This window comes from Plectropomus leopardus, chromosome 6, assembly GCF_008729295.1.
Source record: "Plectropomus leopardus isolate mb chromosome 6, YSFRI_Pleo_2.0, whole genome shotgun sequence".
Taxonomy (NCBI): Eukaryota; Metazoa; Chordata; class Actinopteri; order Perciformes; family Serranidae; genus Plectropomus; species Plectropomus leopardus.
The window spans coordinates 29,443,205-29,457,400 of record NC_056468.1 but is presented as its reverse complement, the minus strand read 5'-3'; the positions used below and the strand labels follow the sequence as shown (position 1 = coordinate 29,457,400).

Sequence of the window (14,196 nt, the reverse complement as noted above, 5' to 3'; positions counted from 1 at the left end):
CTCTCGTGACGTCAGGCTCGCTTATAAAGGGTCTGCTCAGGTCGCGAGACAACCGTTAGAAAAGTTTTTTTTTTAATACTAAATAATAAATTAAATAGGGGTTTATGACCCTCTATGTGTACATTGTCGAGAAAGTAAAATATAAAACATTTTCAACCACAAGAGGAATTTTATTTTTTTTATTTTTTCAGATTGATTGTATTTCCTTGTGTCGCTGTAATCCCTCCAGGCCGCCAGATGGCGCTACCGCACAAAACTGAAGTGGGAGCTACATCGAAAAAGTGTTTTCACTGTTTGGTACACTTTCGCCACTGCAGTCACCATAACTACAGGCGTGTCTGGTGTAAAATCTGTAAAATAATCTGATCTAATCGTAATCTGATTAAAATGGATACCAGCGAGGATGAGATGGAAGACGATGAAACCGAGTGGAAGAACAGTTTCGTGGATTTAGCCCCACTCAGCCCCGCTGCTGCTGCTTCCTCTGGTAAAGTATGAGGACTGGGAGGCTTGTTGTGCTGAATAAACAACTTATTTTTGTCTTTTATCCGGCTTTTGACATGCAGTAAGAAACACTACTCTGTCTATCAGCTATCTGTACGTGTCAGATCGTAATTATTGTATGTATAATCACCTGTTTCAGGTCCAAGCTTTAATAAAACATCAGGATCAGCACCTGCAGACAGAGTCATTCTGCATTTTGACCTGGATTGCTTCTATGCTCAGGTGGAAATGATCAGAAACCCAGCGTTGAGAGAAGTCCCTTTAGGTAAACTGAGCTGCTACTAAAGATCATTTGTGGTGGAGGAATAAAATCCCAGATTGTGGTTCAATAATGTCTCTGTCATCATCAGGTATTCAGCAGAAATACATCATAGTCACCTGTAACTATGTGGCAAGAGATCAGGGTGTCACCAAGCTGATGTCTGTGACTGATGCAAAGGAGAAATGTCCTCAGCTGGTGCTGGTGAAAGGAGAAGACCTGACACACTACAGGGAAATGTCCTATAAAGTAACAGGTAGGCAGGATGCAGAAAGTGTTAATTTTTTTTATTATTTAGAGTAAAATCCATCCCAAAACCTGTAAATAAACAGATGTTGCAAATAAATCTCACCTACAAAGCTTATTTCTCATCTGTGGGTCCACTTGCTATTATATGGTAGCAGGAATGAATTGAGCAATCTGAATACACCAACACAAGACAACTCAGTGACAGGTTTTGGTGCTTTTTGTCAGAAATAAAGAGCCATAAATTCTTTCTTAGACACTTATTCTAAAAGCTGCAGTGTTAATGCAGAAACCAAGACCATGTGTATTTGAGTAAGCAGCACGAGTATCTTAAACTATTGCCACTGCCTTCACTTCCCTCATTTACACTCACATTATTACCCACAGATTAGCGCTTCAAGCTCACACTGTTCTCTGTTTGCTATTCCTTTAGCTAAGATGTATATTTTATATTTCTTTACTCTGTTTTCTGTACCTTTTCTTGTCTTGATCCAGAGCTGCTCATGTCCTACTGTCCACTGGTCGAGAGGCTTGGATTTGATGAAAACTTCATGGACATCACAAAGATGGTAGAACAAAGGCTCGCACAGACACCAGACTCTTACAACTTCTCATTCAAAGGACACGTCTACAACCATTTCAGTGAGTCACACTTATGTGTAGCTACGTATCTACACACATCTGGCTCATGGAAACCAAGAAATGAGTTGTGAAACAAGCCAAGAAGCTAAAACTTGTAAAATATTTGCATGGCACTCTCAGTTCTCATCACATTTACTTTTTGAAGAGTGTTTACAACCACAGATACACAGATACATTTCTGTTTTTCTTTTCCTGCTCAGGTGCAGATGTCGAAGCCAGCGATCATCCGAGGCTGGCTTTGGGTTCACACTTTGCAGCAGAGCTGAGAGAAGCCGTCTACAGCAAACTGGGTCTGACCGGCTGCGCTGGCATCGCCACAAACAAACTACTGGCTAAACTGGTGTCAGGCAGCTTCAAACCCAATCAGCAAACCACTCTGCTGCCAGAGAATGTCAGCGACATCTTGGGCCGCCTGAGCAGTCTCCGCAAAGTACCCGGTATAGATGATGACTCATAAGTCACTAATCAATAGCTCTTTTCATAAAAAGGTGAACAGAAAAAAAAAATGTTTTTTAAAGGTATATATTGAAACTAAAATTATACTTTGAAAAATCATAGGGACAATATCCAAAACATACACACACACAAAAACAAACAAACAGAGAACGAAACACGAAAATACCCAAGATAGATAGATATGAGGTCATGGGATGATTGAAAAGTCAAGGGAAATGTTCCTAATTTAAATCACAAACGGTGCATACAATAACTATGAGAGATCTGTCTCTTCAGCCTAATAAAAAAATCATTTTTAACCACCATTTTCACATAATTTTTAAGTTGGACTTTTTAAGCTGTTTAATGATATAAATCCCCCTTAGATACCAAAAATCTGTAAGTGTCACATTCTCTGGTTCACTATTTTATCATTTTATTTTGTTGTCTTTAACACTAGTGTGCAGCATTTAAAGCCCTTTGATGTGTTTTTTTGACCACATCACTCAAATCCCTGACGATGAATTTGTGGTCCTGTCATGTGTTTTTAGGGGTGGGTCACCAAACAGCGAAGAGACTTCAGGCCCTGGGACTGGTCAGCGTGAAAGACCTACAGCTCTTCCCATTGAATGACTTGGTGAGAGAGTTCGGAGGTCCCAGCGCTCAGCGTTTGAAGAATCTTGCGCTCGGAGTTGACGACTCACCTGTCGCCCCCACTGGAGCCCCTCAGGTAGGCTTAAGTGTCCCTCACATTACCTGTATCTTCCCACCTCAGAGCTGTTGTAACAGTCAGAAAAATGGAGTCTGAACATTAATGTTAACGTTATTTTGAGTAATCGGAGTTTGAGTAATCAAATGTTACCATATGTTTTCTTCAATTTGTTTCTGTGTTTCAGTCTCTCAGTGACGAAGACTCCTTCAAGAAGATGTCCTCAACTAAAGAGGTTTTGGAAAAGATTCAGGAGCTCCTGAGCAGTCTGGTGGAGAGGTGAGATACTTTGTTAGTGTGGTATTTTGTTTTTGAGGCCGCTGAATGTAACCTTTCATCATCTGTCTGAAAACTAGGATGCACAAAGATGGCAGGCAGCCGCAGACCTTCCGGCTTACCATCCGCAGATACTCAGCGACCAACAAGTGGTTCAGTCGGGAAAGCCGGCAGTGTCCAATCCCGAACCACATAGGACAGAAGATCACCTCAGGTAAGCTCCCGCACCAGGAAAGACACTCAGATACTCAGCTCTCACAGCTAAGTATGGTATATGAATGAATGAATTCTTTTATTTTAGTGTCATGCCACCTAGTCGCCCGTTCCCCATGGGATCATATGACACCTTTTCACAAAGAGAACAATAATCCGCAGTACATATTTCATCACATGAACATAGCTTCTGGTATTGCTGGTCATACATCATAATTGCAGGTGAACAAAACAATATATTCAAAAAATAAATGGGTAAATAAAAATACCTAAATACACATTGTACACCTAGTGGAACAATGCTCCCGCTCTCATGTCCCAAGTCTGCCTCAGTCTTTGTTTTACTAAACAATTCCTCAGGAATCTTCCAATAAAAAGGTCAATACAGAACAAAGTGATGCTCATTTTCTGTTTCTTTAAGGTGACACACTGAGTAAATTCGGCTTTTTTCTTCCAGCCCTCCATGCCTCCCTGTGTCAGTATACCTGCTCTAATCTGAGCACAAAGCGACCTTTTTTTTCTTTGTTAAATCATACATGGCATAATCTTCGCTGGAATATTCACTTTTAATTTCACAGTAGGTGTATAGCTTTGGTTTTCTCCAAATCTCATCTGCCCAATTATGTTTAACCTCATGAAACACTTTCTCCTTTAATGTTACAATATCAATTTATATACATAGACACCTCATCAGGGTTTTCACTCACTATAAGATATTAAAAGTTGATTTAGCCCTTAGCATTGATGGTCATGAATATATACTCGATATTTTGTCAGTATAATATTGCCCCCAAATATGCCCCAAATATGCCTCAGCACCATGGAGATCTCTGCGTCCTGAAAGCATATTTTAACAATAGTAGGCAATAAATTCAACATGATTTGTTGGTGTGGTGGTGGGTTTTTCTGTTTTGTTTTGTTTTGTTTTGCATTGTATTATTTTTAATAAGGATTTAAGCATTACTTTTCATTAATGTTTCCATAGACAGCAGTGATGATGCTGTGGTCCAGCTGGTCCCGTTGGCCATGAAGCTCTTCCACAAGATGGTGGACAGCAACGCCGTCTTCCACCTCACCCTCATTAACGTTTGCTTCAGTAACCTGCAGACCAGGGGCGCTGCCGTCAGCGGAAAAGGCTCCATAACATCTTTCTTCACAAACAGCACGTCTCCCAGGAAAACACAAATCTCCTCATCACAAAACCAGGTAGCACAGTGAAGGACTGCAGAATAACCTCTCCTCTTCTGACTGATCAGATATTTTCATCAGAATATCTGCATGAAAATTGAAACATTTTAAGAAGCATTGAATTCTGTTCCTTATTTACTTTTTGTCTTGGCTGATGAAGGCAGTAATGTCAGTTAATTGTGTTCATCATTTGTTAATCTGTAGATTTTGCTGCTTCTCCGTGTCCAGGGTGCATTAATTTAATTATTTCAACTGGAATTATTGTTACTGCTGGGAATAACTGATATAAAATTTCCATGACGTTCTGTCCATCCTGGTTTTCCATCACACTTTTATATGGTGTTATCACGATGCAAATATTAAATTATACTCCATGTGGTATGAAAAAGGTCTTTAAAAGTCTTACTTTTAATTTGAAACCTGCAGACACTTCATACTTTTTACATAATGCCACCAGAATTTTCCCCTCTTATAAATAGTGCTTTAGTTCTCTGGATTTCCCTGAAATAACTTGTGCTCCTCCTCTTTTATTCTCCGACAGGATGCTTCCTCTCAGAGTGGAAACGGTCACTGCACAGATCATCAGTTCAGCACACACAGTGTGATTACACAACATACCTCACAAAAGACGGTAACTACTAAAAAGCCTTGTAGCTCGGAGGCGTTTTTTGAAAGAAAACATGTTGCTGTAGAGGAGCCTCTGCTTCAGAGAGTCTCCTGCAGCACACAGAGGTTAGACCCAGAAGAAACTAATATCTTGGGGACACATCGTTTGCCCCCGAATGTTGACCCCGAAGTGTTCAGGCTTCTCCCTGAAGAAATCCAGAAGGAGCTGTTGTCTCCTGCTTACACAAACTCTTTCCCCGCCACTTCAGCGAGCTCATCTGCCGTCAGTGATGTCCCACACAAAAACAAGTCTCCTCAGTCATTTACAGACCCACATTATATTAAAGACACAAAAGAGGCTGTAGACAAATTGGATTCATCTGACAGTCTGATCACCGTGACCCACCAGAGGCCTGAGGGCGCAAGAGCTTTACCAGACGAAGGCGTCATGGAAGAAGAGAGATCGTTATTCCCCTGGTCTTCTGACTGCGAGTTTCCGGGAAATGTGGACCCGAAGGTGTTCTCCGAGCTTCCGCCGGACGTTCAGAAGGAATTGATGTCTGAATGGAAGCAACAAAAGCCCGTCCTGAAGACGCCCTCATCCAGGAAACCAGGGAGAAGCTTGATGAGCAAAGACAGAAAAGCTGCAGGAAAAGTCAGTCAGGCAAACAACTTGTTAAAGTATTTCAAACCAAGTTAGAGAAGGACTTCTGCTAAAGATCCTTTATAACAGGACGAACTCATATGTCATTTCTCTAAGAGACAATCTCTGCTGTCTTTAGTTTGAGTCGTTCTCATGTGACATACAGGGAGTAAACAAAACCAAAGACACGCTTCACAGTATTCTGCAGTATCCCTTTGGCAAGAAACAATTTAGTGAGGCTTTTTGATTATACGACTGAAAATTAAAAAAGGCAGCTACGCTGATTGGGAGGGACACAGTCAGAAAAGTTATTTCTGATTCTCACAAATAAACAAATCGTAGAATATTTGTATTTAACAGCCGAATCTGATGCCACTGGCATAATACTGGGTCAGTAAGCTGGAGTTCCTCAGGCAGGTCGCTCCACAGCCGAGGAGCCCAAACGGCAAACACTCGGCCCCCTTTAGTCCTAACTGATGATCATTTTACAAGTTTTTTCAGCTTTGCAGTGGTCAGATGCTTTAGGAGAAACTAGTAGGTTAACCTTAAAATTAAGATGTTGTTTAGTTTGTGTAAATAATAACTCTAAAGTCAAGAGTTAGTGTTTCTGTTTTATTGTCCACCCCCTGTATATAAGTTACCTTTTTGGAAATGAGAATATATTGTTCATAAAACAAACTTTTTGAATTTTCTGCCCCTTGACGTGTGAAACTTCCTTTGACCTAAAGGGACCTTATTATGTAACCATTTGTAAACAGGGATCAAATTAAATTGCAAAATCTTAAAAACACCTAAATTAAGTCTTCAGGTTCATTGTTTTCATATTGTTTTCACATTGTTTAGAGAAGCAGGATTATTCCTCTAAGCTTCTAGAAGTGGGGCCTCGCTCCCTGGTTGGACGATTTCCACTGAAATCCCTAGAGGCTCACATTATTTGTCCGTATCCAGCCTATTTTTTTCTCCCCTCATGAGAAATACCAGAAAACACAAGGTCTGTGAGCACAGACCTGCTTGGTTCTTGCTGGTGTGAAACTCCTCCCTGGATCACATGTGAGAAGGGGGGAAAGGTTCAGGATGTGTCATCGCATCTTTATAGTGACTATTTTATTCAATCAAACGAGCTAAGCGACATCTGAATGGGCGTTGGCACTTCCTGCAGATAGACTGGTAAGGTATTTTACTTTTTTTTTGGTCATTTTAAGGAAGCTATGAAACTGTTTCTGTCGATGGGAATTAGAGGAAATCACCCAAATACAGTTTGATATTGTTTTGTCAGATAAGAGACTGCTGCTTATTAGAGGCTTGATCACTCAGCTGATTGCAAAGAATACCGTTAGTCGTGTACTTAGAGCAAATTTCATGTGAGTATCCCGTGTCTTATCACTGCTATGGTGCTGGACTGACCATGAAAAGGTCCTGAATGTACTCATACAGTTTAAAATTTTCAACATACTGAGGAAAAAAAACTTTATTCTTCAGCTTGTTTGTGCCAAATGATGTCTGACATAACCAAATCTGATTTTCCACGCTGCCTTTAACTGAAGCATTGCAGTGACTTTGGTGGCGTCATACAGCGTTGAACTGTCCTTTAAGGAAATAAGAGGAGTTTTGTCCGTCAAACAGGCTGTGTTTTTCTCTCTGTGAAGTGTGAGAAAACTCAGGCGAGACATTTGACTGCTCATGTGGAAGCCAGCTCCAGTCATGTGCTAGTCCTTCTCTGATCAGAGCCTAATGAGCGGGGAGTTATGACGTCCTGCTAAGCCTGTGTGATGTTCCTGCACCCTCAGACTAAAAACTGCAGCCTAGCTGGAACTGTTCCACTTTTCTTTTCCAGTTTACTCACCCTGTAAGCTTTTCTTTAAACTCTTATGGTTTCTGATCCTTAAAACCAGCGCAGCATTGTACTGTGAGTTGAACTCTGTGGCAGGTTGAGCACTCAGCTGCACAATGGCTGACTGGGACTATGACTATCTGATCAAGCTGCTGGCACTCGGGGACTCGGGGGTGGGAAAGACCACCTTCCTCTACAGGTACACCGACAACAAGTTCAACCGCAAGTTCACAACCACAGTGGGCATCGACTTCAGGGAAAAGAGAGTGGTGAGTGATGCCTGGTGCCTTTTGGAGAGGGGGCTTCTTGCACTTAAAATGTATGCTGCTCACATCAGAAGTAGATGGATGATCATGCTTTGTGTTTTTGTTCAGATGTACACAGGGAAAGGTGCTGATGGCATGACTGACAGGAACTTCAAAATCCACCTTCAACTTTGGGACACAGCAGGACAGGAGAGGTAAATCCAACCCAGATTTTTACTGTATATTTTATATATATATGACTCCTGTTATTACTCACTATTACCAACAAATTCACACCTGGCAACACTGAGAATGAAAGGGATGTTATCAAGTAACCTACTAACCACATTGACACATTATTCTAAAATAATACCACCATAAGAATTTCAAAATGCCATAATCACAAAAGCAAGACAAAGAGTCTGCAGCTATTCTTTTAGCTCTGTGAGGCTGGACTTTAATAGGAATGTCATTAATTTTGGTGGTATTGGTCATAAACTAAATATAGACCAAATGAAAAATTCAATCTGATGAGGATACAAGAGGAAAAGTAAATGGGTAATTTCTGTATTTTCCAACCTGGAACGTATTTGCCCATGTTTTTGTGTTTAAGTGACATGTGGGAACAACAATTTTTACAATATTAAACAGTCAAGTATTGAGCGATGGCATGTTCACATCATCAAATTATGTCCTCTAAAAGTACTTGTTTTTGCCACCTACAGGCTCAGATAGTTATTTGTGTCTGACAACATTATGCCAGGGATACCGACAGAGGGAAACCTTTTTTAAAGAGTAAGATCTATTTTTTTAACCAGAAAAAGCCCCAAAATCATCATGGCCAAACCCACCAGACTTCATTAAAATAATCAGCTAATTTTAGTGTGTATAGAGTCAGCATATTTTCACATCTAACTTGGTGAATTCAGGGTTTATTTCAACCAGACCAGAGCTGGTGATTGTTATAACTTAGATAAACAAACCAAGGAACTGTTGTGAGTGTAATTTTGTTTCTGGTGACTTGTAATGAAATGTGTTTTATGATGAAAATATTGCTGTTTAATTAAATTGAGTCTGGTGGATCTTACCATTTAACAAAAAGGTCTATCTCTATGGATCCTTTTCATAATGCATAACCTAGAAAAACAATCTGCAGTGGCAAAAACAAGCACTTTTAGTGGACATACATTGATGGTGACAAATGTCCTGAGTGGTTGCATTGCAGTCTGTAGCAGTCTGCTTCATACTGGACCAATTGATAAAACTGTTGTTCCTATTATTCACTTAGACACACAGAAATTAAAAATATTGTCCAAGTTAAAAAATACAGAAGGTACCCTCCAATAGATAACCAAAGTTTAGTTTATCCTGGGGGAAATATGAATATTTGAACCAAATTTCATGGCAATCTATCCAACAGTTGCTGAAACATTTTACCCAAAGCCACAAATCTCAACCGTACTAGGGTGCGAAAAGAAAAGTCAAGGGGTTGCCAAAGTCAGTTGGGTTCACCCTCTGGGAGCCATGAATGTCTGTAAAAAAATGTTTTGCCAGTCTCTGCAACCGATGCTGAGATATTTCATTCTGGTCCAAATTGTGGACCATTTTGGCAGCTTTATACAGTACAACAAATCTGTTTTCAGGTTTCGCAGCCTCACAACGGCTTTCTTCAGAGACGCCATGGGCTTCCTGCTGATGTTCGACTTGACTAATCAGCAAAGTTTCCTCAACGTCAGGAACTGGATGAGTATGTGTCATCTCAGCAGCAGCACTGCTCTGCTTCAGATCAATACTCTTTTGTTTTGCTCTCTTGTTGCCACTAATAATGAAAGTTAAGAGAGGTTAGAAACTTTTCTCATGCATTTCATTATTTTTATAACATTGATTTAAATGACTTCCTCTGTGTTGGTTCAGGTCAGCTCCAGGCCAACGCGTACTGTGATAGTCCAGACATCGTGCTGGTTGGTACCAAAGCAGACCTGCGGGATGCGAGGGATGTTCACGCAAGACAGGCCAGAGATCTGGCAGACAGATACGGGTGAGGCTTTGGCATAAAGTGCTATTGTTTGTTACAACACAGCATGTTAAAGGCAGTGTGTGTGAGGCTGTGTGAAGTAAAGTGGAGATCAATATCAGTCAAGTTTCTCCTGACGGAGGATACTACAGCTTCTTCATTTCCTGCCATCAAATTCTGTATGACTTTTTTCACTTTTTTTTTGAAAAGGTACATCCACACTCATTATGTAGCAGTTTGAGTTACTCATGAAAAATTTGGTTTCTCAACTGAATCAAAATTGAAAATAGTCCAGTTTCAAAGATTGGATCAGTATTGTTTACAAATGCTGTTACCTATATAGTGATTTATACCTTTAACAGTTTCAGACATTTTAATAATTCCAATTTTGATGGAGTTTAATGTCTTATAATGATATATTGCAAAAGCTATTGCCGTGGCTTGGGTACTCTCTCTTGCATTGTGTGATTAAGCGGGCACAGACCTTCTCTCTTTGGCTTCATTAGCCGTTTATTCACGGGCAGCACTTTAACGACACAATGCTTTATGAACAAAAAAATAAATGTACCTGATGACACAGAATTGCATTAGATCTCAGCATCCTCTGTCATCATAAAAGCTCCCATTAACGCTAAAATACAGAAAGAAATCATTCAGCTAACAGTTGGTTACCATGGTTACATCGAAGCTTTCCTCTGAGGCTAACGTTACATCTAAGCTAGCAAAGTCACAGCGTGGTGAAACAACAAAACACCCGACATCAACGTTGTTACATGAAAAACATTTATATTTTACAGCAACAAAACAATATGTTTTAAGCAGTTACAGAGAGCTCATTAGACAGACGACTTAACATGGGGACCGCATACAGCAGACTGGCAACAATAATTGGGGTGCACCGCCCAAGTTTGCAGGGGCTGAGCTGAGGGGCCACACCCTAACAGTCTGCAGGGGCCCGACTACGGGCGCACATTGATACTTTCACACCAGTCCCAGTGGAAAAATAAAATGGTATTGAAATAAAATAATTCAAATTATATAATTACTGATAATGCCAACCATAGGCAAGTAATGGCAAGTGGGTTCATTCACGCTGCTAAGCTATTAAATTTCAGGATCAGAATCAGAAATACTTTATTGATTCCCGGGGGGAAATTGTGGTTCGTTACAGTCGCTCTGATGCCAGCATAGAGAATTGTGCAAGTAGAAATAAGTACCAGCACAAGTATATAAAAATAGAAATGTAAAGCACAATATGTACAAATTCAAATATTTTAAAAGATAAAATATGTATAATAATATGCTGAGAATGCATGTGTGTAAAATTATAACTGTAAGAAATACAGTAAAAGACAATTAGCACTAGTGTGTGAAAGTGTGTAAAATGGGGAAATTTGTAAAATAATGTGTACATGCTAACATGTATGATTATGTGTGTTTCTGGCATTTTTTTGGACCAAATGAGTAATCCATTAATTAGTCAAAATCAAATCATGTTTATTTATGATATATCAAAAAAGTCAAAATAATCATCAGTTGCAGCCTTTTGTGTGTATGTGAGATCACAGTTTTCAGTCTTATGCTTATGTTGTTTAGATATTATATTTACATATGTGTACATATGTAAATATTTCTTCTGAAATGTTAAACAATTTACCGTAAACATTTTCAGATGTGTTACTTTGTAATTTTACTCGAGAATTTCATAGTCTGATTTCATAAAGAGTTCACATTTTTATCATCAAGCTGATATACAGTAGGTTTGCTAAGATGCTTCCCTCACCAGTCCAGCACAGGATGGTGCTAGTGAGCCGTTTTCAGCCCTCAACTGATCACCTCCCTCCACCTTCCTTTTTGACTCAGCACAGCAGTTTCCAAACTGTGGGTCAGGGTCCTACCAAGGGGTCAAAAGATAAATGTTGTGGGTCAGAGATTAAGCGAATAAGTAAAAGACTTAATATGTTGCTGTTTTCTTCTCCAAGCCTAAAACTGAATTGTTGCACCTCTTTGGGCTACAAATAAAAAAAACCTTTTTGAGTGAACTACGCAGGACTAATATTCATTTGCAAACTGTGATGAGGTTTACAAGTATGTTCTACTCTTTTAAGGGTCCAAAAGAACCATCAATTTATCAGAAACACAAACAATATAGTCATTAAATATAACTAAACTCCTCTCTCTGTCCTCGCCAGCATCCCCTACTTTGAGACGAGCGCAGTGACGGGCGTCGATGTGGACCAGGCGGTGGTCACCCTGCTGGAACTGGTGATGAAGAGGATGGAGCGGAGCACTCATTTAGGCCAGAGCGCTGAACTCAACGGCAGCCCCGTCTCCAGCAGTGAGGTGGAGGAGGCTCCCGTCAGGAGGCGGTGTGCCTGTTGATTTAACTAGCAGCCACTCTGCTCATGTTTCCTCCCAATAACACCATGTTTTTAAAATCCTGCGCCAAAAGATGATGTTGGCAATGTACGTTTCTGCAAACCATTTGTAGTTTTTATACATATCATATCAGTGCTTACAAAGTGACGTTTATGTGCTGACTTTGTCATCGGGAGGCCAGTCTGCGGGCTATTGTTCCAGACCAAAACCAAACAAAAAATTTTTTATAAAGACATTGCACTGTTTCTTGCAGCTTTTCTTGCTTGCATAGTGCTACATAAAATGATTGTTTTTACAGGAACACTGCTATATTTCTTGCTGGGATAGTGCCACCAAAACTGAAACTTAAAGTTTTAACTTACCTGCTACATAATAAAGTACAATGTATTGTGTTCATGGTTTGCAAAAATGAACAATACCAACATTTTTTCTGCAGTTGGGCTGGTTTTCTGGAGTGCCTGCTGGGTGATATTAATACAGTGTGAATTCCTCTCTTATTCATATGCTGTCTGTTATGATATTTATTCACACCCTGTGCATTTTACCAAGTGAGAAAGAGGAGATGGGGGAGTACAAGACTTTAAAACTGTATATAGTAAGTAAATATACAGTAGGTAATGATATAAAAAAAATGGGATGTTTTAAAGACACCAAGTGGTTGTGATTCAGCAAAAAACAGTCAATCATCGTCTTCAATGGTTCATATCAGAGAAAAATACTGTTTTTATTTGACACATTGAGGCATTGATGGAAGGAGTATGCAGGCACATAACGTATATTTATCATGGAGTATAATCAAAAAACATTTAAGACATGGTTACATTTCTTATATGGATGATCGTTTTGTTAGAACAACCAAGATAGCAAAGTCACTTAACATGATTTATGACTTTTATACGACATGTACATAAGCAGCCAAGCTTTTCTATGCATTATGGAACAAAGTTGCCATGCAGATTGAACACAAGTACAAGAATGTTAAAGGGCTGTTGGAACGAATCCTATACAGTGCTGTGTTTGGAATAAAAGACATTTTATGTTTAGGTAATGTATATGCCACTGTCTGGTCATTTAAATGTAATGCATGAAAAGCTGTACTGTTATTCTGATCAGAATCACAATCGTCACATACTTTGTTAGCATCATTATTGTTTATACACATTCTACATATTGATTTTGATTAAAAGGGTAACATTGATATTTTTTAGCCTGGATCCTATTTTCCCATGTTTTTGTTGCAAAATGAAAAATGGGAACAACAATTTTAGGAATTTATCACTTAAGTAAATTATATACCACTAATGTATGTCCACTACAAGTGTTTGATTTTGCCACTGACAGGTTATTCTAAGTATCTGAAAACATTATGGAAAGAATCCCTACAAATACAGACCTAAGATCCTTTTATTTAACCAGAAACAGCCCCAAAATCGCCATAACCAAACTCACCAGACTCCATTTAAATAAACAGGGATGCTTCTATAGAGCCAGCATATTTCCACATCTACCTGGGTGAATTAAGGGTTTGTTTCAACCAAACCAGAGTTGGTGATTGTTGGTACAGCGGCGAGCTGAAGCAAGAAGGCTTTCGTAAGTTTTATTTTGTTTCTGTCGACTTTGAATGAAGTGTGTTTTACGATGATAAAATTGCTATTTAGTCTGATTGGTTTGGTGATATTTATTTCGAGGTTGTTTCTGATATCTTACTCTTTAACAAAAAGGCATTTCCATATTGTTGTCAAATACATAAAATAACAAGCTGAGCTTGTCAGAGGATAAAACAAGCACTTTTAGTGGATGTAAATGGATGGTGCACATATGCAGGCTAACTACAGGTATCAGACACTTTAATGCTTTTTGTAAGACCTTTTCAAAATAAGATTTGACCAAATTTAAGACTGATTTTTGGACAAATCAATTTTTTTAAAGCACTGAAAGTGAGATAAGTGTTGTGTGTAATATATAAATGATCCTGGGTAGCGGCAGGTTTTACTTAGAAATATTGT

At 39.3% G+C, this 14,196-nt stretch overlaps 2 protein-coding genes across 2 annotated transcripts; both read left to right on the top strand.

The window, feature by feature from the left end:
- Positions 1-220: 220 nt before the first annotated feature.
- poli (polymerase (DNA directed) iota) lies at positions 221-7,786 on the top strand. Its single transcript, XM_042487721.1, has 11 exons — positions 221-487; positions 644-769; positions 855-1,019; positions 1,505-1,651; positions 1,852-2,088; positions 2,638-2,816; positions 2,983-3,074; positions 3,152-3,285; positions 4,270-4,490; positions 5,014-6,888; positions 7,702-7,786. The coding sequence occupies exons 1-10, from the start codon at positions 388-390 to the stop codon at positions 5,776-5,778; spliced, it is 2,166 nt and encodes a 721-aa protein (XP_042343655.1). The 5' UTR covers positions 221-387; the 3' UTR covers positions 5,779-6,888; positions 7,702-7,786.
- Positions 6,903-13,242, top strand: LOC121944052 (ras-related protein Rab-27B-like). The gene is made up of 6 exons (XM_042487722.1): positions 6,903-7,567; positions 7,649-7,821; positions 7,927-8,012; positions 9,441-9,544; positions 9,712-9,835; positions 12,004-13,242. The coding sequence occupies exons 2-6, from the start codon at positions 7,669-7,671 to the stop codon at positions 12,191-12,193; spliced, it is 657 nt and encodes a 218-aa protein (XP_042343656.1). The 5' UTR covers positions 6,903-7,567; positions 7,649-7,668; the 3' UTR covers positions 12,194-13,242.
- The last annotated feature ends 954 nt before the right edge of the window (positions 13,243-14,196 follow it).

What these genes read in the sequence shown, in the direction of transcription:
- poli (XM_042487721.1), top strand. Translation starts at nt 388, where the DNA reads ATGGATACCAGCGAGGATGAGATGGAAGACGATGAAACCGAGTGGAAG. An exon ending in ACACGTCTACAACCATTTCA is followed by an intron (nt 1,652 to 1,851) that starts GTGAGTCACACT and finishes TTTCCTGCTCAG; the next exon opens with GTGCAGATGTCGAAGCCAGC. An exon ending in CCCCCACTGGAGCCCCTCAG is followed by an intron (nt 2,817 to 2,982) that starts GTAGGCTTAAGT and finishes TCTGTGTTTCAG; the next exon opens with TCTCTCAGTGACGAAGACTC.
- LOC121944052 (XM_042487722.1), top strand. Translation starts at nt 7,669, where the DNA reads ATGGCTGACTGGGACTATGACTATCTGATCAAGCTGCTGGCACTCGGG. An exon ending in ACTTCAGGGAAAAGAGAGTG is followed by an intron (nt 7,822 to 7,926) that starts GTGAGTGATGCC and finishes GTTTTTGTTCAG; the next exon opens with ATGTACACAGGGAAAGGTGC. An exon ending in CAACGTCAGGAACTGGATGA is followed by an intron (nt 9,545 to 9,711) that starts GTATGTGTCATC and finishes GTGTTGGTTCAG; the next exon opens with GTCAGCTCCAGGCCAACGCG.